The sequence below is a fragment of the Protobothrops mucrosquamatus genome, unplaced genomic scaffold (genome assembly GCF_001527695.2).
Source record: "Protobothrops mucrosquamatus isolate PMUCROS unplaced genomic scaffold, P.Mucros_1.0 scaffold1510, whole genome shotgun sequence".
Lineage (NCBI taxonomy): Eukaryota > Metazoa > Chordata > Lepidosauria > Squamata > Viperidae > Protobothrops > Protobothrops mucrosquamatus.
The window spans coordinates 182422-208973 of record NW_015387682.1 but is presented as its reverse complement, the minus strand read 5'-3'; the positions used below and the strand labels follow the sequence as shown (position 1 = coordinate 208973).

Sequence of the window (26552 nt, the reverse complement as noted above, 5' to 3'; positions counted from 1 at the left end):
TTGGGAGAAGGGCGGGATATAAATCAAATCAAATAAAATAAAATAAATAAAATAAATAAATAAAGAATACCAGAGAGGCACACCTAAACTCAGGTCAGAATACGTGACACAGGAAATATCCTCAAAGTTCATGCCACAGGAACAGGAAACTATTCCAAACAAAAGGCTAGAGAGGGTATAAAAACATACTACCCATGTGCTCAGCTCTTCTTTTCTCTGGTCTTTCCTGCAAGAACCATCTTTCTGGCTCTTCAATAAACTGCAACCTTCTTCCCAAAGCAGTCGCCATGTTGTTTATTTATCCCCGGCTTGGATGAACCAGGATGAAGACTTTAATCCATCAAAAGGCAAGAGGGCTATTTTGTCCTTCAGCAACAAAACATGTGTGGTTGTACAGAGAATGAAGTCTCTTTGAAAGAGAGGCTTGGCCAGAGCTGCTGATGACACCATTACTACTTTTAACTCTGAAATAGGATGCAGCAATTCACTTACCGCTGTCACATTTGACACCTCTCCAGCCAACATCACATTCACAGGTCCCATCTCCTTTAATACCACTGTTGCACCTCCCATTGGTGCAGGCACATTCTAAAAATAAAGGGGTGATTTTAAATCTGAATAGCTCATAAAACAGTAGTAACAATTAGCATACCCTCAGCTCTTCCTTAATCTCTTGTAGCTTTTTGTGATTCAATTTACTGAAACATTTTAACATGATAATTTATGCATGTTTTGCAGTTGCATCGGTTATAGTACTTTGTCTACATTTTCTAAAAAAATGCCTAAGCTATAATATTACAGGTATAGCACACATAATGTGGTGTAAACAAAGGTGCTGTTTCTTTCTTTTCAAAGCCTGAAGTGAATTCTGAAGAATTATAGCTGGTTGCCTTATGGAAATCACTGAGATCCAGTAAGCTATTTTACATGCAGTTGATCAACATCTAATACAAATGGCAGAGTGGATCCTCATACTTATTGAATGATTGTTAATTCATTTGTTAAATGACCCTTCCATGTGTACAACAGCACACTATATTTATTTATCAAAAGCAAAAACAAAGGGTTCAGTGACTTGGCTTCTAAGTGTATAGCTTGATTTGCTGACAAATCAAACAATATACGCAACTGGGAAGCATACAGGCAATGAACAATATCATTATTCAGAAATATGTATCTCGATGAAAAATGCAATAGTAAAATGTAAAAGCATTAGAAGATAAAATTAAGTAACAAGTTGATAAAATGTTTGATTATTCATTGATAGCACTTCAATCACTTGGTTGCATATGGATCTTATTAAATTGCACTCCAAGGAAATCCCTCTGAAATTCATTGTGGTGCACGAGAAACAAAAGTGAAAGGACTGGGGTAGCATAATTTGTTATATACGTGGCTACAACTGTTATTGCAATTACTTGGAAACTTAGCAAAGTAAATGATCCTGAAGCCAGGAGTACCTTGATCACAGTTGGTGCCATATTTGCCTTCAGAACATAGCTCACAGGCCACTCCATCGAATCCTGCTTCACACGAACAAGACCCAGTGCCATTGATGCCATCCAAGCAAAATCCATTGCCAAAACACGTATTTCCAGATAACCCTGGGCAAGGCTCACACTGTGGGCCATAAAAGCCTGCACAACATTCTCTGGTCTAAAAAGAAGTAAAGACTTTAGACTTACTGCAGTTGGAATCCTTGGGGGAAAAAAAGAAAACTGGAGAGTAAGGATGGAATTCTTGAGCTGGTTGTCAACAGCACATAGATAACTTTTGGGACATAACTTTATTATTATACATAATAATCCACCACATTCTTCATCCAATGTGCTGCATCATTGTTTAGGCTTTTTTTTTCTTAAATAACCAAGGATGACTGTAGTTATACAATACATGTTGCAAACCATGAGGTGGGCAGCATATACATTTAATAAATAAGCATGCTAAGTCAGTGTTGCTCAGTGCTAAAGAAATTGTGACACTAGAACTTGCCATGTTGCCACTGAATTATTATGATGTGTATGTGGAGGCTCGGTGCCCTTCAACTTTTGGATTAAGTATCACAGGCCCAGAGCAATGTATAAATCTAACCCTCTTTTACATGGTAACAATAGTATACTTACAATTCTACTTTTAGCACATTTTGACTGGCATCCAACATACATTTTTCTCTGATAGACAAAATAGCAGATCCCCTTCTTGCCTGGCTGTATGAAAGAATAACCATTTTTAGTGAAAAAGATTTAATAAGAACATATGTTAAATACTGCAAAAAACTATTCTAAATTTGATGTAGTATTTTACATATACTTCAAATAATGTAATATTTTACAAATAAAACAACTCTATTGACTTTCATTTGAACTCAAAACTGAGGCCCAGACCTGCTGTGATTAAATTTCTTAAATCAACTATTCATGATAATATTTACAGTTTTCTTTACAAGTAAGTTCTTTAGAATTTTAAGCAACAAAGAATGCTATTTTGTCCTGACCAGCCACTTCAGATAATCCAAAATAATAAAACAGCTGAATCAGGCTTTCTTGGGCTATTTCTTTCTCCTCCTATTTGCTCCACAATAGCAACCATAAGATGAGTTAGGCCAGTGGTGGCGAACCTATGGCACGCGTACCAGAGGTGGCACGTGGAGTCCTCTCTGTGGGCACGCGCCATCGCCCCAGCACACGTGGTCTCTAAAGGTTTGCTACCACTGGCCTAAGGCCAGCCAGCCTGGAGCCACTATTGGGGAGCCCACCATCTCACCCACTAGGACCCCCTGGATTTCCCCCAACCCTGCCTGGCTCCCACAGGTGTCCCTCCCCATAAGCAACATCAAGGTGGCCACGCCCACCCCGGCCATGCCCACCCAATCTGCCATGACTACTGCAGCCACACTCATCCGGTGGCCATGCCCACCCAATCTGCCATGACTACTGCAGCCACACCCATCCAGTGGCCACGCCCACCCAGTCTGCCAAGCCCACTAGCTGTGCCCGCCGAGTGGGCCACACCCACCCGGCACCCGGCGATACATAAGTGGGTTTTGGTTTGCAGTTTGGGCACTCGGTCTCTAAAAGGTTTGCCATCACTGAGTTAGGCTGAGAGAGAGTGACTAGTCGAAGGTCATCAGCAGTCTTTTATGCCTAAAATGGAACTAGAACTCACATTCTCCTGGTTTCTAGGCTAGTACTTTAACCACTGCACCAAACTAGCACTTGGATGTTACTCCCTATTTTTTTAGCAATTTCATTCTCAAATACTTACAATTATTGTACTTCCAGTAGGGCAGAAAGATATTTGTGAGCAGGGTACACACTTTCCCTTAAAAAGAAAACACACATTTGCCAAACAGTAGACCCAGAAAGCATTTCTGCATTGCCAGATAAGCATAAGAGATCTTGCATGTTCAGAGCAGCTTTGATTATTTCCTTTCTTAGTTTGCTTTCCTTATCTTTCATACAATTTCTTTCTTTCTTTTGTATCTCTTATTTTGGCATCTGCCTCTTGTTGTCAACCAAAATAAAATTAGTGGACGAAAGATGGTACTTCACAGGGAAAGACTGTGATATTGACCCAAGCATTTCCTTTCAATCTTGATCCATAATAGATTGTTGTGAGGCTGTACAAGAGGGAATGATAAATGATGTCCTGAACATCTTACAAAATGAATGGTGTGAGATGGAAAATCTGGGAGCACTGACATGCAAATAGATAGACTTCAGATTGCTATGGTATTTCAAACACTAGGGTAGGTACAACGTTACATCAAAAATGCCCTTCTAGATCAGAATAAAAGAATAACAGAGTTGTAAGGGACCTTGGAGGTCTTCTAGTCCAACCCCCTGTTCAAGCAGGAAACCCTATACCATTTCAGACAAATATCCAATCTCTTCTTAAAACCTTCTGGTGTTGTAGCACCCACAATTTCTGAAGGCAAGTCATTAATTGTTCTAACTGTCAGGAAGTTTCTCCTTAGTTCTAGGTTGGTTCTCTCCTTGATAAGTTTCCATCCGTTGCTTCTTGTCCTGCCTTCAGGCGCTTTGGAGAATAGCTTGACTCCCTCTTCTTTATGGCAGCATCTTAGATATTGGAACACTGCTATCATGTCACCCCTCGTCCTTCTTTTCATTAAACTAGACATACCCAATTCCAGCAACCGTTCCTTATATGTTTTAGCCTTCAGTCCCCTAATCATCTTTGTTGCTCTTCTCTGCACTCTTTCTAGAGTTTCAACTTCTGTTTTATATTGTGGTGACTGAAATTGGATGCAAAATTCCAAGTGTGGGCTAAAGCCCGGACAATTGTTGAGAGCATGAAAGGTATAAAGGCTCAAACTTAGAAGTTAGGGAGAGGCAGGAACAAAAGACAGATGGGAAGGTAGATAAGAGTTGAATTGGTCAAATAATTAATTATCAGATTGCAGCATAACTCTCTCTCCCTAGGCCAGGGGTCTGCAACCTTGACAACTTTAAGACTTGTGAACTTCAGCTCCCAGAATTCTTCAGCCAGCTATGCTATGATGGTTAAGGAATTCTGGGAGGTGAAGTCCACAAGTCTTAAAGTTGTCAAGGTTGCAGACGCCTGCCCTAGGCTACCTGGTGTGTTCCAACACACTGAGATGATACCAAGGTGAGAAATAGTGTTTTAATATTAGGCAGATTATATATTAAAAATTCCCTTCTGATACATATGGGTTATATGTTTCCTCCTCAATCTCAGGTCCTTTACCAGAGGCTGGGAGTTTGAAGGTTCTGTAGAGTATCTTAACTGTTCCTTCCACTGCAGTCTTCTGGACAGAAAACTCTGTTTTCCTGTGATTTATTGGAGCCATTTCCACTGGTGTTAATTAACCACTGGTTAACCCACAACTAACCAGTATAATGGCTTGCCTTTAGAAGTTGTGGTTGCTCCATCAATGGAGGCTTTTAAGAAAAGACTGGACAGCCACTTGTGTAGAATGGTATAGGGTCTGCTGCTTGAGTAGGGGATTGGACTAGAGGTGATCCAAGGTCCCTTCCAACTCTGTTATTCTGTTATTTTTAGGTTAGCAGTCACAGCCCCAAATGCTCCTACCATCCACATATATATATTTCTATTACAGAAACTAGATAAAGCCAGATTAGTAGAAAGTTCTGTGTTGTTTGTGTTAGACAGCTGTGTTATTATAATGCTAATTGCAACATATGTCATTAATATTTAGCACAAGCCAAAAATCATTATGCTTTAAGTGTATATTGATTAATATTTTTTTCAGTGCACGCTAATTAAAAATGCAATGCATGTTCAGAAGGACACAACTTACATTTACAACCACAGTATCATTAATATCACATCTGTTCTTTACAATTTCCATGACTCTTCCCAGTCCATGAATTATTCCTTTATCTGTTGCAACATTTGGGTAATTTATAGGTGCCTCATTTATGTAGAGCTGTGCACAAAATGTTAATATATGTGAGAGATATTACTTATAAAAATATAGCTTGCATAACATTTACTCCCGCTCCCATTTTATTCAACCAGTATGTGTAATAAAGGTCATTGCATTATAAAACCTTGATCTGATTGTCTGCAGTTGCAAAATTTACATCTTATTCAAACCACTGTACATCTGTAAGAACAGATTTTGTTTATTTCTTATCTTACGACTAAACTGCATATAGTTTAACTGCATATGATTAAATCATGAAAATGAAACTATTGGGTATCACTGTGGATCACTCTGGTTCTCTGGATAAGGAAGATCAGACTGATGCAATGCAAGACTCACCCTTTTTCTAAGTATATTGCAAGGGTGACAACTGTCCCCACAGGAGCAAAGCATGTGTGTAAGTATCACAAATTTTTTTCATCACGAAAGCAGTAAGATCTTATGGATGCTGCTGTCTCTGTTAAAAATCTAGTCTTTGGAGTAGATCTCCCAAAGTGATGACTAATAATTATGCTGGGTAGAATGCTGGGCTTATATTCCATCATGTCTAGAAAGCATGAGATATGGAAAGTCTGATTAAGACCATTTGGGGGAAAAATGACCATCTCGCTACAAAAAATACAGCCTTGGAAGAAGCAGTAAAGAGACATTAAAGAGATAACTCCCAGTTAAAGCCAAAGATTAATGTTGATTCATGTGTTCTCAATCCTACTTTCTAAGATCTCTCTCAAACCCAGCACTTAATGCACAAATTTAATGTTTACATGTAATGAGTGGCCTCATTAACTGAGAGTGCAAATACATTTATACTAATGCATTCTCTTGGGGAGCCTGACTTAAAAACCGCCTGACTTAAAAACCTCCTTACTGAAACCAATGGGACTTTTCTGACACAGTCAATTAAGCCAATGTAAATCTTTTCTAAGAGCAAGTGTTTAGATAAATAAATTACAGCAAATGACATGATAATGAACACTGGTTTCACCTGAGCATCATGAATGAAGAATCCTACTCTGAAGGACAACCCAAGCATGGTTGTCTTGAACATCCCATTATGCAGGTCATTTTTCAAGAGCTTCTCTCCCAAGATAATATGATAGCGGATCTGATCTTCATTCTGTGGTTTCAAAGAATAGCGATTGTTGAATACTTAACAGGGTGTCAAATTTCCAATTTTTCTAATAAAAAGATGGTTGTCAACATCATTCAACAGCCAGAAGATGTTATTACTAATTACCTTTTAACTGGATGTAAGGATTTTAATTTAGAAAGAGAGCAAGCTTACGGCGTCATGACAGAGAGATCATAATTTACAATATGAGCACACTTTCTGGATTATCTGCTAAATAAGATTTGTATTTTTTTTTTAATTACAAACCCCTATTTAATTCAAAAACTGCAATGAAAAAAGCATCCAGGTCATAGGTTATATTAATTATATCTCTAACAGGAACTTTCGGAAGAAAACATTCAGAATTTACATAGGTACAAAATATATTTATTCAGTTTTTGCTTCCCACTACATTTGTCAGAGAGACAAGAATAGAGCAAAAACCACTTTTGCCCTTTTATCAGAAAAACCATAGAAGGGAAAAGATTAAAAGATTTTTTTCTCATCTGTATGATTTTTTCTCTAGAAGGCCGACTCCACATTTCTTTTGGATTTAAATAAAAACATGACTTGCATTTGATTCTAAGGCCTCCTGAGTTCTGTTGTCATTTTTATTCAGATATACTGAGTTTGAGAGTAATGGGTCCACAATGGTATAATCAAAGGGTCATCTATTTTATATATATGGGTTACATAAAAAAACAGATGGAGTTTTGACAGCATTGTTGTGGCCACCATCTTGACCTTTTTTTTAACCATACACTGTGGATGCCCCTAATGTATTAATTTACTATCTGCTTATCCTTATTTTATAAAAGCAAAGAGGAACCATCATGAGTTAGCTTTAGAAGAATAAGTGATTTGGTTAATAATCACAACTCATTTATCACTTTGCTGCACTGCTCCTGCTGTGTTTTATAGAATGGTGACAAATTTCTCTGTTCAGTCACCATCTATTCTGGATTTTGAATACTCCCTTTAATTCTATTTATCTATCTTATCATCCTCTTATGATTTATTCATGAATCTATTCATTTGGGTTCATTCTGATGCAGAATTTTGGCAATCCAGAAATAGAAAAGAACAAAGTGATCTACCCCTTCTTGCAAATTGATAGCAATTTGCTTGTTGGCTGCAGAAATGTCTTGGGTGCCTTATCATGCTAATTTTATTTGGGCCCAATATCAAAGAGTCAAGGACAAATTAGAGGTCATTACAGTCATCCTCGACTTAGGACCACAATTGAGTCCAAAATTTCTGTTGCTAAATGAGACAGTTGTTAAGTGAATTTTGCCTCATTTTTTGACATTTCATGCCAGAGTTGTTAAGTGATTCACTGCAACATCATGAATATGAACCAGTTGCCAAGCATCCAAATTTTGATCATGTGACCATGGGGATACTGCAACAGTTGTAAGTGTGAAAAACAGTCATAACCCCCCCCCCTTTTAAGTGCTGTTGTAACTCTGAACAGTCATTAAATGAAGTCACTAAGTTGAGGACTACCTGTATGGACTTATGCTCCAAAGCAAAGACATAGTCAGTTATTCAGCCAGAATAGGCAGAGTTAATGCATCTCACTCAGACACTGCTTATTTAGAACTGCAGAAAACATGCTATCCTTATGCCAGAATGCTCACCAACACCCTTACAATGTGTAAGCCAGTGGTTCTCAACCTGTGGGTCGGGACCCCATTTGGGGTCGATCGACCATTTCATGGGGGTCGCCAAGCAAGGCTGTCCGCCATTTTTTTGTCCGCCATTTTTTTTGTCCGCCATTTTTTCCCCCTTTTCTGGCGGGTGCCTTACCTCCCTTGGGCTGGGCCAGCTGGTGGTTGGCCTGCTCCGTCTCTGCCGCTTGCCAGCTATGCCTCGGCCGTTGCAGGGGGCGGAACCACACATGCGCGGCGCTCCCGGGCAGGGAAAGTCCTCGACTTACGACCGGTTGGGTAGTCCTCGACTTACGACCGGTTTACTCCTCGACTTACGACCGGTTTACTCCTCGATTTACGACCGGTTTAGTCCTCAACTTACGACCGGTTGGGGTCGCGGCATTAAACAGGTTGAGAACCACTGGTGTAAGCAATGGTTATTACTATTCCAGTTCTGCTCTGAACAATTGGATCATTAACAAACAAACCTCAGTTAAAGATATTTTCTTAAGAAAAGGCTTGGGAGATAATACATACTAGAGATGGTGACTGTTTATCCTTCAGATAACTTTCAATGGCGTTATTACTTGGAGCAAAAACCGAGTATACAGAAGCCGCTTCTATTTCATTTGCCAGGTTGTAGTGCTGTTATGCAAAAACAAATGCAAAATTATGAAATACGTTTGTTTGATTATACGTGGCAATTTTAATAAGAACATAAGTATTTACAATAATATAATTCCTGAAAATGGAATAGTCCGGCATCTGTTCTAAGCGAGGAAGCAGTTTTGGCAAAGTGCTACTCACTCCTCTGAGAGGTGCCAGAACCTGCAAACACAAAAAAACCCAGGTCAGATTCAGGCAATTCATTTTGCTGCAGTAAGATTCAGCCTATCTAATACTATAGGAAAATAAATAATGATCAGTATATATCTGTAATTCAAGAGACCAAAAAACATTATTCTGAATTTAGCTGCTAAAAATTGTCTCTTGATTTCCAGACAAAGAATGACAAAGATTCACTTCATACCAAAACAAAAGTTTTGTACAAATGCCAAATTCCTAACAAAACGGGCAACAGTAGGCATGACTCTTGGTCAAAGAATATCATGATTTTAACACTGTATTTTACATGATTTACTAAAAGAAAATTTTGCTAGTGGAAGGGGAAAAAAATCAAAGTTCACAATCAGGAAGTACTATTTTAGGAATAAAAATGTTACCAAACATTATAATGAATAAACTTTCAAAATCTACAGAATGTTCTTCCAGTTGGACGGACAAAATAACTTGGGGGTATTTAAGAAAAAAAATATTGAAAATACCTTATCTATTATATGAATAATCCCATTTGTGGCTGCAATATCACCAGATATTATGTTAGCTCCACCAATTAAAAAATTCTGGAAAAGAGAGGACAAAAGTAGCTTATTTAAGATGCATAACATTTGCTGGATTTCTAGTAAAAATGACTAAGTAAGAAACTATGTTCTTCCAAGGGTACTCTAGCCAAGACTTTTGTTAGCAAATTTTGCCTAACATTTGCAGTTTTCTGTGTCCAAAATGTGTTTTTTTCCAAAAAGTAACTGATTTTTTTTCTTGAAGAAGCTTCTTAGATGAGAAGCAAAGTATTTTCAAAGGAAAAAAAAAACCAAGAAAGTCCAATCGCCTTTTGGAAAAAGCATCTTTGGGACACCATGACATGGATGATTGAGAATCTCCATAGACATTTAGCCGTATAATCCAAATGTTCTCTTCTATTTGCAACTTTCCATTTTGAATCATGTCCCTTTAGGCAGATAAATGGGGTACACTGGTAAAAATTCTGCAAATTTTGCTGCCATTTAATGGTCATGATTTTTGCATCCAGGATCTGGCAACCCAAATTCTGTAATATATTAACATTAACCCTAGCTCTATGGAATGAAACCACTCTTCATCCTTTCTCATCTGAGATTATGAGATTACAAGATTGGGCCCATTGGTAACATATACCTTGAGTTGCTCAATGTAACACTCATCTGTGGCTTTTAACAGAAGGAAAACGTTCAAAAATAATTATTTTATTATATTATATTTTATATACCATTCCAGACAATTATTTTCAAACCAGTTTCAGCTCTGTCATACCATGGTCCCAATGTCACATTTCAGGGTACAAAAGATTTCTCATTTTGGCTCTTTGGAGAAACATGTTTCAATTCAAGATAACACAAGTTCGGCATATCTTTTATAAGTGCATATGAGAGGAACAGCCTAAAGCACTGTTTCTCAATCTTGGCAACTTTACGATGTGTGGACTTCAACTCCCAGAATTCTCCAGCTAGCGTTGCTAGCTGAAGAATTTTGGAAGTTGAAGTCCACACATCGTAAAGTTGCCAAGGTTGAGAAACACTGGCCTAAAGTGATGGGTTGTAACATAATGGCCAACGTACCCCATCTCTTTTTGTCAGTGTTAGGAAGTTGTCCTGCAAAGTTATTGCAAATCCATTAGACTGTGACAGGGTTTGGAGATCCTCAACTTCGTATGTTCCATTTAATATGTGATGCCTAATGGGAGAAAGCATATTTAAATGATGTAAATTATTGACTTCCTTATAGAGAGTTGCAGCTTTCTGAATCCAAAACTATTAGTGTAGTGCCAATTCACAGCTTACAGCAGCACTAATCAAACCATAATCATCTCCAGCATATAGTAGCTGCTGTCTTTTCTGTAAATGGGCTCCTCTACTATGTAGTTACTTGCCACAAATGATTTCACAATCATATGGAAGGTAAGCAGTTGAATCCACTATTATATTTTCAAATAAATATTCACATATTTTCTATGCAATGCCAGTTCTTTTTTTATTTCATCTTTGTGATCATACTTTGTTGTTTTCATTTTGTTTCATTTTGTTTTGTTTTTTTCAGTTGTTTTGTTATTTATATCCTGCCATAAGTTTCTTTCATTATCAATATTGAATTCTTATGTCACACTGAATTTATATCTTGATTTTTTTTTTCTCTGAGACCTCAAGGCAACATGTATGGGGAAGTCTTTTCTCTTGAATCCCCACAAAAACAATCCTGTGAGGGATCTTTGGGTGACATCCAGAAGGATCTTGATGGACTTGAACACTGCGCCCTATCTAACAAAAAGCAATTCAGTGGTGACAAAACTAATATTTTACATTTTGGCAAGGAAAACCAAATATATAGGCATATAATAGATAGCATCTGGTAACTGTGAGAGGGATCTAGGAATCCTAGTAGATAACCACTTAAGTATAAGCCAGCAGTGTGCTACAGCTTCCAAAAAAGCCAATGCAGTCCTTGGATATATCAACAGAGGTATAGTATCAAGATCTGAAGTGTTAGTAATGCTTTATATTGCTTTGGTAAGACCACACTTATAATACTGCATCCAATTTTGGTCACCACGATATAAAAAAAAAGATGCTGAGACTCTAAAAAAAGTGCAACAAAGATGATTAGGGGACTGAGGACTAAAACATACCATGAACAGTTGCAGGAACTGGGAATGTCTAGTCTAACAAAGAGAAGGGCTAGAGGTGACATGATAGTAGTCTTCCAATATTTGAGGGGCTGTCACATAAAAGAGAGGTCAACCTATTCTCCAAAGCACCTGAGGGCAGGACAAAAAATAATGGATTGAAACTTATCGAGAAGAGATCCAGCTAAGGAGAACTAAGGAGAAATTTCCTGACAGTGAGAACAATTGATCAGTGGAATGGCTTGCCTCCAGAAGTTATGGGTTCCTCCATCAGAGGAAGTTTTTAATTAGAAATTGGACAGCCATTTGTCTGGAATTGTATAGGTCCTCCTTCCTGAGTAGGGAGTTGGACTAGAAAACCTTCAAGATCCCTTCCAACTCTGATTCTGTTAAGATAAATCAATAAGCCTATGGCATGCTATGAGCTTTCTGACTAAGAGGAATCTTGAAATTGGATCTTAGTCAAGCACTTCATTGTTTCATGCTAGCAAACTAATAAATGAACATGATGTTCAGGGAAACATAGAAAAAGACACCTGAGCTGCTAAAATATGGGTTGCTTCTCAGGTGCTGCCCTACTGCATCACTGAATCACCATGAGGCTTGAAAGCATACCTCTGATATAAAAAGACAAAAAACAAATTAAGTGCCACAAGACATTCATAGAAACTTAATTCCTCCCAAAACCAGAATCTTCTAAATCTGAAGTAAACAGTAGTTATCTCCTAGCTCACCCAACAGAGCAAAACATTAGCATTTTTGCTAATGTTATGAAATTAAGTTCTGGGTTCAAATACAATGAAAAAAGAAACGTTTTCTTTGACTTGAGCTTCAGGATTCCTAATCATTCTATGAACCTGTAGATTTCATGGTAAGAGTTCAAAATGGCCTTTTCTGACTTTTTAGTTCAGTCTCTTGCTCAAGGATAGTTTGGTGGTTTTTTCATTCCAATATTTCACATGCCAATATTAACCATGTGTGGCCTGTTTAGCATTTTAAAATGGTAAAGTTCAACACCTCTTGTTATAAATCTAGGTGCTGCTTTTCTGAACTCAGGTGATGCCTGAATCGATTAAATTCCATTATTTCTAGTCAGGTTACAAAGAAAGATTTAAGACTTAAAAATTATTTTAGACCTATTTTCTTAGGTATGTCAAAACCTTTCATCTTTAGCTCCTCTTTTGCTAATGTACAACTTGAGTAATGACTTGGCAGATACATGTGTTATAACAATTAAGATCTTTGTACGGTATAAAGAAATTTTAAACTCTATATATGAAATAAACAGAATAATTATGAACAAAATACTTTATCATACTTGGTTAGGAGCAGAATGTTGTTTTGGGATGTCCAAAAAGCAGCTGTATATTGATCCATGTTTTGAATTGCTTGGTGAGAAGGTGCAAGGATAGTTATATTGCTCATATCTGTCAACAGAGTTCTTATTGCAGCTGTCTGGAGGCACAGAATAAAACACATTCTTATTAGTATGTCAATAACTGAAATGTTTCCTACAGCCCATGAGGATTCAATTTTTTATTATTATCCAATAGTAAAATAAAAATGAAAGTACTTCAAAACTACAACAGCAGTTTAATCTTGATAATTCTGAAAAGCAATAAGATTTTTTTTAGGAGCAAAGTATCAATGTCAAGCAGTTGAAGGTTTTTTTCCAGTACATTTAATTATTATATTTAATTTTATTAAACTTCATTGTTTAATACATCTCAACAAGTGACTATATCATTTTTGGAAAAGAGATAATGTATAGTAAAAACCAGTAGTCAAATTGCCACTAAGGTTGCAACTCCTGTAGGAAATAGAGTCATTGAACTCAAGGGGGTTTTCTTCTTAACATACATAACTAGAGATTTGCACCATTAGTCCCTTTCTTAATAGTTTTGAAGAGATACTCACATTAAACCATTCATTAAAGCCAGCTGTGCCTGACAAAGAAGTCAATTCCTGAATAGGGAAAAAAATAAATTACTATTAGCAGTTACTATTATTATGTTACAGTGATGTACTTGGTAGGCATAAAGGTTCATAACAATGGCTTCCTGATCCCTTGGTACATATAGTGGAGTTCAATTCAGGAAACATCTGGATGACTAATATCCCACATTTGTCTCTGCCCGACTAGATAAACACATGTAAACAAGGTTAGAAAATGATTATGAGATCAATAAGAGAGCTTTTACTCACATCCATAATGTTGCCATAGCATATACTGCCATCTCCCTCGTATCCTTTTGAGCACACACATTTCCAGACTCCAGAAGTTGTGAGCTGACAAACTGCCTATGTGGAATAAATAATCCTGTTAAACAATTGTGACTGTGAATTCTTGGTGTGACATAGTTTACAACATACAAGACAGCCCATGAGCTGCTACTAAGTCATTAGTTGTTGGCTATGCTTCTGTTGAAAGACTCAAGTGTACTTATTTACACGCTTGTGACTAAATCATACTGCAATTAACTACAAGGCTTTGAGGATCAAAGCATTTGCAAGACAAATGTTTTTCATTCAAATAGATGAATTAACTGTTTTCATTGCAAGAATTACTTGGCCAATATCAAAGTCCTTTTATTAGATTTTTCGGTATGACAGACTTACTGAATCTGGTGAAAGCTATTATCTCAATTTGTAAAAATAGCTTCTACAAGACAGAAGGACTTTGTTTGCCAATCTGGCATTCATTTTGTGTGAATGCAACCACTCCTCTGGTACAAGATTTTCAGAGGACAGACAAATCCATTAGAGAGGTATCTAGGGTGACTTTGATGCCACAACTAGAGTTGATTGTACACAGTTAAGAAATGTGAAACTGGTAGAAAGTTGGAGAGATACTTGGATCAATCATATTCCTGGATCATGTTAGAAAACTAAATTGTTTTCTGAGTTCAAGAGAAACTGCTTGGCTTGCCAAGACACACTTTCAACTTTGAGATTCTGAGCTCAGGTCCAACTCTCAGACCATTGCACTGAGCTCATCTGCAAGTTGAACCATTGCTGATTGCCAATAAGACACTGAGATAAGAATATGTGATGACGATAGGAGGAACAGAAGCTATCCAAAGAATTCCAGTCAAGAGGCTGTCCAGTGAGAATCTGCAGGTGATAGCTTTTTGGGAGGAAGATTAATTCAGTATCTTCATAAACCAGGCCAAGTGATTGTTTGAGCAAAAGACTCATAATATCAACTGGTTAAAATCAGAACTCTCCCATGGCTTTACTAGCATTCCAATTTTTTAAAAAATGTCAGCGCTAAAGCATATGATTGGGTTGTAAAGATTAGACAATTTTAACATCCCATTTGGGGATCCTGAAAGACTACTTGTTCTCCAGTCACAAGCTAAAGTTTATTTCAATATTGTTCAAAAATAAAGTTACAGAGAATTTGAGATCTTTTATAAACGAATCCAAATGAATAACTCACCAATGGATGGCATTTCCAGTTTTGTTCCAAACAGTAGTTTATTGGTTCACATTCATATCCATTGCCCCGGAATCCTTCTTTACATTCACAATCATTCTGTGTTATATAGAAAATAAGGAATAAATTAGTGTGCTTGAAATAGATTTGCTCGCTCCTATAAATCACTAAAAGTTTTGGAGAAACAAAGTTTAGGATGAAGTATGGCAGCTGTCAATTCCAATGGACAATGCCGGAAGTTGAAAATCAGAAAATCCTGCTGACTCAACATTACATTTATTGTGTCAGTGCTAAAACACAGAATTAAGTTATATAAACAGCTTGAACATCCCTTACAAGGAGCAACAGCCAAGGACTGCAGATGCACAGATTCAACTATTGTATATATCAACACTGCAACGATCCTGGCTGAAGCTATTTTCTTTTGTTTTCGGTTGCCACAGGACTGGGAGGGGGGATGGGTGATTTTAATGTTAACTTAAACAATATTTTGTCCTGTTTGAACCAAGGTCATCACTGCCTAGGAATTTGGTGGGCTGAGCCTTCCGTTAGAAAGCTCGCCAAAGTATTCTATTCTATCTAGTTGATTACATAGTGCTGGGGTGGGAAGTTCAACTTTGTAACATTGTCTAACACTTTGGAGGGAACTCCAGACTTGGTTTCACTTTTGACTGTGCCGATACTTTGTAGCCAATAAACATGTTCTTTAAGGAAACCTCTAGCCTTGGAGTTCTGCTTTTACTGGTCTCATCTATCGAACCATGACAGTATACTTTGTACAGCAGGTTATATTTATTTGGTATTCCACTCATGATATGCCTTACTGTTAAGACTGCATCAAAGTGAATATATTTCAATATTTTTCAAAAGACAATAAAATATGCAGTATCTAAAATCTGAAGAGGAGCCAGTTTCTTGGATTCTGTCAGTCAACCTCAGTACTATATTGTCCTTATTGTTTCTTGATGTGTTTCTAAATTTGATTGTCCATTGTATCCATCATGACTGATTAATTAGTAATACTAGAGCAGAAACTTCATGACTGATGTACCATCCTCTCCTATTACATCTGTCTGATATCTTTTTTCTGTATCCTGTCTTCACATCAGGAAATAGTCATTTCATTTATATGGGTTTGCTTGATGGTGTTTATTTATATCTGCATGTATGTGCACACACACGGAGTTAATATTCACCCCTTGTGCTTATAAAATGCTCTGCTAGGCTGATATAGGGCTGATAGTAAATATAACAATTGTTATATGCTTCAGCAATTCTAAAATGGCTATGATTCCTTTTATGTCCATCCTCCTTATCCATGGCCTGTATGCTTCCAAAATGTACTATTATTGCAAAAACCATGAACCCAACATTATAGAACTGTCTTCTTCAGTGTTGTCCCCTCCAGATATATCAGGGTCAGCATTGGCCAAACTGATTGAAAATGCTTAATGTTGCAGTTCTAATATATTGGAAGGATGCCCCATGAAGAAGGGTGTTCTGTATTATTGAGATCTATAATTTGGCACCTTGTCTATTATTACTGCATAAAAATGATATGGCATAAAAAGTTAAGCAAGAAGAAAACTTACTTGGCCTGGACCTACGTATAGGCAGGTAGCATTAGTATGACACTTTCCAAAATTTGACAGCAGGCAGTTGTTTATTTCAGAACAGTCTCTTCCATTTCCTGTCCATCCTGGCTGGCATACACACTTGTGAGTTCCAGGACCAGTCTTGATGCATTCTGCCTACAAGTATATTTCTGGAAGTAAATGCTATTCTTTATGCATAACAAAGTGAGAGGAAATGAAAGTGTAACCTCTCATTATAAATTGTATAATAACATGGAACAATGACATCTCTCAATGTAAGAAAGATGATCAGATTTCACTCATGATGCACTGGTTTCCTGTGCAGGTTAGCCTATCCCTGTTCTAGAATTACTATTTATGTGTGGTTTTCATTTTTGAAAAATGACTGCTCTCGCGGCTGAAAAAAACAACACTTTGGTCAATTTGAATAACTAACCTAAAAACAAGAAAGATATCTGTTCTTATTCACAAAATTAAACTGTCAAAAATCCATGGTTAGGCAATTAATAAATACATTGGTCGATTGAATAATTAAAACAGATACTATGAACTTATGAAAAGCAAAAAAAACCAAAAACCAAAACAGGTGCACTGCACTTGGAAAATTACCTGTATGATTGTTTGTATTCCTTTAGTGAAATTATGCATGTACCAGAAAAAGAAGAGGAAAGTGCTTCCAGTAAAATGTTGAACAAGACAAGAAACAATGGATGGAAACTAATCAAGGAGAGAAGCAACCTGGAATTAAGAAGAAACTTCCTAACAGTGAGAACAATTAACTAGTGGAACAGCTTGCCACCAGACGTTATGGGTGCTTCATCACTGGAGGTTTTTAAGAAGAAACTGGACAGCCCCTTGTCTGAAATGGTATAAGCTTTGCTGGCTCAGGAATTCTGGGAGTTGAAGTCCACGAGTCATAAAAGAGCCAAGGTTGACTACCCCTGGTATAAGGTCTCCTGCTTGAGCAGGGTGGTTGAACTAGAAACCCTCCAAGATCCCTTCCAGCTCTATTCTGATTGATGCCTGAACTTGCTTCCTTTGCCTATCACTCTTTTAAATAAAATAATGAAACCAATTTGAGATACACAAATATTTTATTTACCCTTGGTAATGGCTATTTTAAATGTAAATTTGTCTTTATTTGGAAAATAATATCAATTTGGAAGATGTAATTCAAAATTTAAATGGGACCAAATAAGATTAGGTCTATATTTACAGTTTAAGAAATGTATACTTACATTAGCATTGCAGCTATGTGGATTTATACCAGCACAAGGATCAACTTCACTGCAAATTATTCCATCTCCTTCAAAGCCAGGTTTACAAACACAGCTAAAATTGTACATAACAGAGTGTAGAATTAATACGAGTGGAAAGGGCAAAACAGCTAAAGATACATTTCAGCACTGAACAGCAGCAATTCTCCAGAGCTTCAGAGAGAGGTTTATCCTGTCTGTTACCTACAGGATATTTTAATAAAGGTTACTGTATCATTCAAAAAGTCAATTCTCCTCTTCAGGCTTTTGCTGCTATGAAGGAGAAATAAATAGTTAGTTGTATCTTTACTCCTGTGGGTGAAGAAAGGTGTTTGGAAAATGTTCTGACCAATAAGCATAGCTTATCATAGCTATCATTGGCAATATGTGCCTTGATGGGGGAGTCCAGTGATGGAGCATGAGTTGTTTTTCTGTTCTAGGGAAATTAATTTCTTGAGCTCTGTCTTTTAGGTAAGGTCTAAACTAGAGGCCCACAACCTTTTGGGCACCAGGGACCGGTTCTGTGGAGAAAGATTTTTCTGTGGACCAGAGGAGGGTGTGTGTGTTTGTGTGCTGCCTGCATCCTGCAGATGGGACTTCACTTATTTGCGTGGCCCGGTTGCTGGCATGTTGCAGCCTGGTGCTGGTCCATGGACCGAGGTTTGGGGACCCCTGGTCTAAACAACCAAGTACTATAAGGGCACCTCATGCTTAGTAAGAAGATCAAGGACATTTAGATGTCTTAGTGGATTTGGGTGATGTAGAGATTCTTTTGATAAAAAAAATCTGAAACAATTCATTATTTCGATGTTGGACTTCTGTCTCTATCCTGAATGACACATCTGCTTTTATGGCCAAAATATAAGCTCTTAGATCTTTAATGATATCTACAACTGTAGATTCTCAGCTATCAGGACTGGGAATAGTATAGAATGTGGAGAACCACTGATGGACAGAGCAGGGAGAGCAGAACAGGTAGTCCTCGACTTACGATCACAAGTGAGCCCAAAATTTTCATCGCTAAGCAAGGAAGGTGTAAAGTGAGTTGCACCCCATTTTACGATTTTTTGTCACAGTTGTTAAGTGAACCACTGCGGTTGTTAAAAGATTCATGTGGCCATTAAGTGAATCAGACTCTCCCCCCACTAACTTTGTTTGTCAGAAGCCAGCTGGGAAGGTTACAAATAGTGATCACATGACCCAGGGACAGGGCAACTGTCATAAATACCTGCCAGTTGTCAACTGCCCGAATTTTGATCATGTGACCATGAGGATGCTGCAATGTAAGCATGAAAAACAGTCATATCATTTTTATCAGTGAGGTTGTAACTTTGACTGGTCACTGAATGAATGGTTATAAATGAAGGACAACCTGTAGCCAGTTTAAGATAAGGATTAATATCCATGTATTATTCTCCTAAGATAGTTTCTATTCATTTTGTTTATAACTTGTGGTATAGCTGTAGGTAGTCAAAGGTGCTCCTGATTGAAATAAAGATTCAAGGATCCAAAGCCCAGATGGATTCTCCTTATAACTGCTGCTTTTTTAAAAATAATATGTAATCTCCTCCCTCCCTTGGTTGCTGACTAATAAAACAAAGAGACTGCATAGTTTTGGGGAAATCAGAAGTAAATCAGAACTAGTTTCATCATTAGGTTAGGGAGAAGGGAGAGAAAAAAAATGGAACAGGAAACATCGAAATGGATGAGAAAAAGAGAAAGAACCTCAGGAAGATAAGTTATAGTACAGAAGGCTTGATATGTAGTTGAGCATTCAAGAATGTTAGGAGGCATCATCTTGCCAAGGACCAGCCATGTTGCACTTCACTCCTATCACCTGGATATGCTTTTGCAATTTGCTACTTGCATTTTATGCAGGTGGAGGAAATTATATTGAGAGTCCAGTATGCAGGAATAAAATCTATGTCAAAAGAAGATGTATTGCTGGCTGATCTGTCTATGAAGATGGCAAGGAACATGTCTTTCTGAGTGCCAGTCAGGAAAGGTGGAAATTTACTATAATACACGGTGAGTTGAAACAATGGATCAAAAGCCAGTTTGTGAGTATGAAAATGTCTGTATGCTCATCTGTGTATGGTATGAAATAAAAAAGAAATAGTTAGGAAACTGTCAAACATGAAGAATCAGAACCATACTTTAAGTTCCAGTTAAGATGATTTATTACACATGCCTATACACAAGAATTGAATCAACTAATGGTCAGCATTGAATTGGCACTAGATAAGAGTTGAATTCAAGAGAAGTTGGATTTAGTTGATTACTCGCTTGACTCTGCCCCCAAGCTCTGCCTGCTCTTCTCTTACAGAAACTGATTGTGAGGACCTTCCTATCAGCTGTCACCTTATGCTTGCTGTGCTTCGCTGTTATGTGGTGATAGACTACCATGAACTATGGGTGGGGGGGATGAGGAGGGAGATGCATGGGGAATCAAAACTAGAGATTGTACCTCCTTGCTGCCCCAAGGTCATCCAGCTGGAAGAAGGAGAGGCATGCATACCAAGCTGCTCTTAGAGTAGACTGATTGTTATGAAAATATGTTGCATGGACTCAATTGGTTACAGTGCAGTGGGCAGCGAGGGACAGTTGGCGGGGGGAAGTAGAACTTTAGGGATTTTGGCACGCAATTCTCAGTTCTGGCTATGCAATACTGCAGTACCCTTGACCTCTAATAAAACTATACCTTTCTCAACGAATGGAACCAAGGATCGTTTCTATTTAGAGGTTTAGGTTGTGTCAGTCTGACACTTCCCTTGCGGAGGAATGTTAGTCTATGAGGTGAAAAACAGTACCAATAATAATCAGTCCTCTTTTGTTTGAAGTGTTGCATAATCAGATAGGATAGACAAGAAAAAAAGCCAATTATAAAATTACAAGTATATGCAAGAATGTTCATAAAACAAATAAGTGAGAAAGTAAGTATTACTCCTAGCAAAAGTACCTGAGTGGCACACAAAAAATGAGATGTACATAACGTACGTACCTCATAGTACCATTGCTCAAGATGCAATCAGCATGCACATCACAGAACTGAAGAAAAAGCCCACATGGCATCACCTGGGCTTCACAGAGCTCTCCAGCATAGCCACTTTTACATGAACCAGGAAGGCAGCTCCCATCACCATCTATCTGGTTGTCACAGTTTCCATGAACACACATACATTCTGCAGAAGGATTGAGGGGTGGGGAGGAATATCAGTGAATTAAATGAAAGAGGCCTATAATTTGGAGTCATATTTTTTTAAAAGTGCAATTAAATCTCTGGTTATATTTCTTAGACTAATTTGACATTTGCTTATGGAATGAGTAAAGAAATACCTTGTTTTCAGGATACCAATATTTAGGGACATTATTCAATTTATTTTTAAGCATACTGACTTGACCTGCAATTGTTGGTCTAAAATAAATAGTTTAGATTGCAGTTATTCCCTTGAAATTTCTGGTGCAATTCTTAGGTTAGATTTATTGAAATGGATGCAAAATGAATAGTAAAGGGCTTTTTTTTTTAAAACAGCATTTGTCTTTTAAAAATGATGGATAAAGAAATAAGACAGGAAACAGAAAGAAGTTGATCCATGTATATCAATCTGAAGATAACCTCATCCTCATGGAGAATATTTTTCCTTAGTTAAACAACAACAGTAAATAGAACTAAATGCCATGCTGAAAATTATGGCATTAATACCACCTATAGAAACATATATATAAAAAATCAAATCCTAGTTTCTCATTATTTATATATGGAAAAGCTCTGAGTTCTATGGTACCAGGGCATAAAAATAGTGTTTAGCAATAGTTAGAAAACAAAAGGCTGAGAAACAATTAAATATTTGTATTCTACCCCTTGCTGTATAATACTCAATGTCAAAGTTGGTAATTACAACAAATACCAACACAGAATAAGAAAAAAAACCAATCAGTTAAAAGGGCAAACAAGTTGGCATTAAAATCATATTTGTTCATTCATTCATTCATTCATTCATTCATTCATCCATTCAACCAAATGATTCTGGGCAGCTTACAATTCTAAAATTATAAAATAATTAAAAACATTAAAAAGTAAAAACATGCAATAAATAAATAAATACAGCAGCCAAAATAATTAATCAAATATTTTTGATTATATTTAAATTAAATTTATAGTTTAAACTATAGTCTATCTTGGTGCAAATAGATCTATATAGATTTCATTTTTCTTTAGAAATGTTATATTGCAAGTAAGTTGGGAACAACTACATATAAGGTGTGCTCTAGTCTAGTAAGTTATAAAAAATAATGACAAATTAGCAGGTATTTAAAGAATGTGTTTCTCTACTCAAATTGTAACCACAACAGCACATCTATGACATTCTGAAGGGTATCTGTACCTTCCAAGCATAGCCTTTTGTAGCTGCAAAAGGATGCAGTGGGAAGTTTCTGCAAAAGTCCCAATGGCTGGGCAGAACCCTGATTCCATTGATTTTGGATCTGACACTCCATGCTGAGTTTGCATTTGCATTGCCTCCAAATAGCTCCTTCCCTTATCTTCTGAAACAGGAATGCTTACCTTTGTCACATTGTGATCCATATTTATTGGCATCTGCACAAAATTGACACTGCGAGCCTTCAAATCCACTCTTGCAAATACAAGTGCCGTTTCCTTCCATCCCATCCATACACTGCATTTTTTGGGGGGGGAAATGCAAGTTTGAATATGGCCATCAAGTGATGTTAGAAGTCATTGATCTAGAGGAGTTAGAGCTGACAGTTCCTGCTATATTCATCAGAAAGATGAATCACTGATTGGAACTAATCAAGGAATGGAGCCCATTTTCTAGCTACAAATGATGAAATATATCCTGATAATGCCATTTGCATGCTATCATCATCATCATCATCAAGCTGGAAGGGACCCTGGAGGTCTTCTAGTCCAACCCTCTGCTAAGGCAGGAAACTCTATACCATTTCAGACAAATGGCTGTCCAATCTCTTCTTAAAAACTTCCAGTTTTGGAGCATTCACAACTTCTGGAGGCAGGTTGTTCCACTGATTAATTGTTCTAACTGTCAGGAAATTTCTCCTTAGTTCTAGGTTGCTTTGGTTAGTTTCCATCCATTGCTTTTGTCTTGCCTTCAGGTGCTTTGGAGAGTAGCTTGACTCCCTCTTCTTTGTGGCAGCCCCTGAGATATTGGAACACTGCTATCATGTCCCCCCTCGTCCTTCTCTTCATTAAACTAGACATACCCAATTCCAGTAACTGTGCCTTATATATTTTAGCCTCCTCCTAATCATCTTTGTTGATCTTCTCTGTACTCTTTCCCTGTACTCTTATTTACCTGGCCATTTCCAGAGCAGGGGTTCAAAAAGCCACCAGGACAATGATTGCATTCAGAGCCAAAGAAACCTTTGCAACACTCAGGCTCCTGTGAAAGAAGTGTGGATGAATTTTAATAATTGTAGAAACTTTAATTCAAAAATAGATTTATTCCCATGCTCTCTCTGACCCCCCCTTTGATCATTAACATGATCCACAAATGACAGACACTAGAATGTGTACATTGTTGCAAAAGATTGCTGAATCACATCTCTCCAATTAATTGACAGCAGAGCTGAAAGTGATTGAATTAAATAAAAACAGCAAACAGGGAAAATCTTTACATAAACTTCCTGAGCTACCCAATTTAACCTTCACATGAAAAATGGAGGTTTGCAAACACAATAGAAGTTAATTAAAATATTTTCCCCAATTTTCATCTCATGCTTAAGGTGGTATGGGAATATAATTTCTCCATCAGAAAAAGAAGATGAATGACAATAGTTTTTTTCCCCAAAGAGCATTTTTGTAAATTGAGTCAGTTGAGTCATGTTTAAAATTTAGAAAGGCCACAAAGAGGGAGAATTTCTTTTTATGAGTGTGCTATTGTACAAGATGGTAGACCCCCAAAATGACCTCCATTCTCTGAACCTTGCCTGCTCATCTTGGATTATATCCTCTCTCTCTAACTAGGCTTGGAGCTTGTGATTTACATATTTAGCAGGTAAATTTGCTAATGACACTCAAAAGGTTGATAGGCCTATAATTGGATGGACCATTCTTACTGCCCTTTTTATAAATTGGGAATATTATTACCAGCCCCCACTCTTTTGGAATATAACCAGTCTGATCAATAATATAAACAGAGATACTAGCAGTGACTCCCATCACTTGTGATTCTTTTTAAATATTTTGGGCAAAACATAATCAATACCTATGAACCTTAAGGCGGTGTTTCTGAACCTTGGAAACTTTAAGATGAGTGGACTTTAACTCCGAGAATACCCCGGGCATTCTGGGAGTTGAAGTCCACTTGTCTTAAAGTTGCCAAGGTTGAGAAACACTGCCTTATGGGATTCAATCAATCAGGTTACATCTTGCACAGAGACTGTGAGAAAATGAAGGTTTAAAGTCTTTCGCACCTTGATTTTCATCTCTTACCTTTTTTGTCACATTACAGTACTGAGCACACCCATGTTTCAGCACGAATGAATCTTGGTAGATGCATTTTCTGTTTAACTTTTTCTGGATTATTAAAAAAGAAAACATAAATATTTTTAACCATGAGGGGTAATCAGTGATATACTGTAAGGCAGCTAGTGGAGTTCTGCTAGAAAAAAACCTCATATTCATAAAATGTTGATTGGTTTTATTATTTCTTCTGTGATATGAGGTGTAATAAATTTTATTGGAATGCATGAAAACGTCAATATTTTATTTATTATCTAATTATTAATTGTATAGTTGATGCTTTTACTTACAACAGGTAATGAATTTTCTGGACAACGGTTTCTACGGAGTGTACATTTTCCACAAGTTCCCTGAAATGAGACCATTCATTTTAGGAAAGTTGGACTGACAGGTGTGATGAAGGCTGTTCACTAAGTAAGGTCAATAAAGCCAACGTGGCGGCCATGACAGTGTGATTAAAGTTTTAATGTTTTTTTCATAGACGTTAAAACATTAAAACGTTTTAATGTTTTTTGATAGACGTTAAAATGGCTGGAGCTTCAATTACACTTTCATGGCTACCATCTTGATTTTTAAAAAAATCATATTCTGCTAATCAATTCCTAAATCAATACGTTAACAAGCCAATATTTTACCAATTGGAGAGAATATATGTAGCTTAAGGTTGAACTATGGAGTTCTAGGTATCCTTTGAGTTTGGTTATTTGCTTGCAGACATTTTGTTACCCGATTAGCAAACAACCAACTTCAAAGAGCTCTTAGAATTACACCATCCTATGTTTTCAAACAGACATGATCTTGGCAGGTAAATTAGCTTTCCTTTGTTGGCATGGGATGGAAATCCTGACAGAGGAACTTCAGGTGAAAAGTAGACATGCTGAATATATCTGACACGCTAATGTGCTGAAAATATTTCTAGTATGGCTATATTACTTTTATCATTCTCATCTGTTCCTCTACCTCTACCTTCTCTATTGATATCATTATAATAATCATAATAATTATCCTTCGTTATTATGATTATTATTACTTTGTTGAGCTGTGGTGGCGCAATGGTTAGAATGCAGGCTACTTCTGCTGCCTCCTGGCTGCCTGCAGTTCAGCAGTTCGATTTTCATCAGCTCAGCTTTCTATCCTTCCAAGGTCAGTAAAATGAGGACTGAGATTGTTGGGGGCAATATGCTGAGTCTATAAACTGCTTACAGAAGGCTGTAAAGCAGTATATAAGTCTAAGTGCTATTACTATTGTTTTGCATGTACACTGAGAACCTATGCACCAGAGACAAATTCCTTGTGTATCTAATCACATTTGGCCAATAAAGCTATTCTATTCTATTCTATTCTATTCTATTCTATTCTATTCTATTCTATTCTATTCTATTCTATTCTTCTTGATATTTATGATGTTACTGATATTCTGATACTTATAGCTACTGGTTTATATGTGGGAATATGTATATATGCATATAGATACAAAATGCAATCTCTCTCTCTCTTTTCAATTTTAAAATTTATAAAATATATTTAATATTGTACATTCCCTGGATATGCATGGTATGATGAACAGTCCAGAAACATTTGAAATGAGTATACAAGCAGAGTAAATATTATTTAATTAATTAGGAGAAGGAAGGCAAAAAAGGAAACAAATATTGATTGGAAACTATTTTGAACTTTACAAGACGGAAGAACCTTACCATCTTAAGTTCAGATTTTTCTTTATCGCATCTTTGTGGCAAAATTGGAATTATTGAAGGAGGTATAAGTACATCAGAAAGAGTATAAATTCTGCCATTTTTTGCAGCAATGTCAGCTTCTTCTATTTTCTTTCCATTGACCAAGACTTGCCCCTGCATAAATTATTACCATAAATTGAGATTATTATCTTTTGAAATTACTAGGCTTCATTTCAGAATGTTTCTGTTATTTTATGCCATTGTCTATTATTCTTAATGCTTACTCTTCACAAGCAAAGACTTGCAGTCCAAAATATTTTATTGAATTTACAGAATTATTTAGTTATATTTAATTAATTATATAAACAAAATTATTAAATCAGAATTGAATTTT

The 26552-nt window shown here is 36.9% G+C and overlaps 1 protein-coding gene across 1 annotated transcript in view; it reads right to left on the bottom strand.

The window, feature by feature from the left end:
* The window catches only part of STAB2 (stabilin 2), a 92807-nt gene that overhangs the window by 34912 nt on the left and 31343 nt on the right, over nt 1-26552 (bottom strand). Inside the window, exons 18-39 of the mRNA XM_029285325.1 lie at nt 26180-26332; nt 24773-24832; nt 24453-24536; nt 23314-23400; nt 22545-22656; nt 20982-21162; nt 17963-18056; nt 16722-16880; nt 15133-15228; nt 13896-13991; nt 13608-13655; nt 13009-13145; nt 10630-10744; nt 9520-9597; nt 8924-9022; nt 8732-8839; nt 6417-6548; nt 5303-5431; nt 3265-3321; nt 2124-2207; nt 1461-1656; nt 493-588 (exon numbers count right to left, since the gene is read on the bottom strand). Of these exons, the coding sequence (XP_029141158.1) occupies nt 493-588; nt 1461-1656; nt 2124-2207; nt 3265-3321; nt 5303-5431; nt 6417-6548; nt 8732-8839; nt 8924-9022; nt 9520-9597; nt 10630-10744; nt 13009-13145; nt 13608-13655; nt 13896-13991; nt 15133-15228; nt 16722-16880; nt 17963-18056; nt 20982-21162; nt 22545-22656; nt 23314-23400; nt 24453-24536; nt 24773-24832; nt 26180-26332 (2401 nt within the window). The remainder of the gene's footprint in view (nt 1-492; nt 589-1460; nt 1657-2123; nt 2208-3264; nt 3322-5302; nt 5432-6416; nt 6549-8731; nt 8840-8923; nt 9023-9519; nt 9598-10629; nt 10745-13008; nt 13146-13607; nt 13656-13895; nt 13992-15132; nt 15229-16721; nt 16881-17962; nt 18057-20981; nt 21163-22544; nt 22657-23313; nt 23401-24452; nt 24537-24772; nt 24833-26179; nt 26333-26552) is intronic.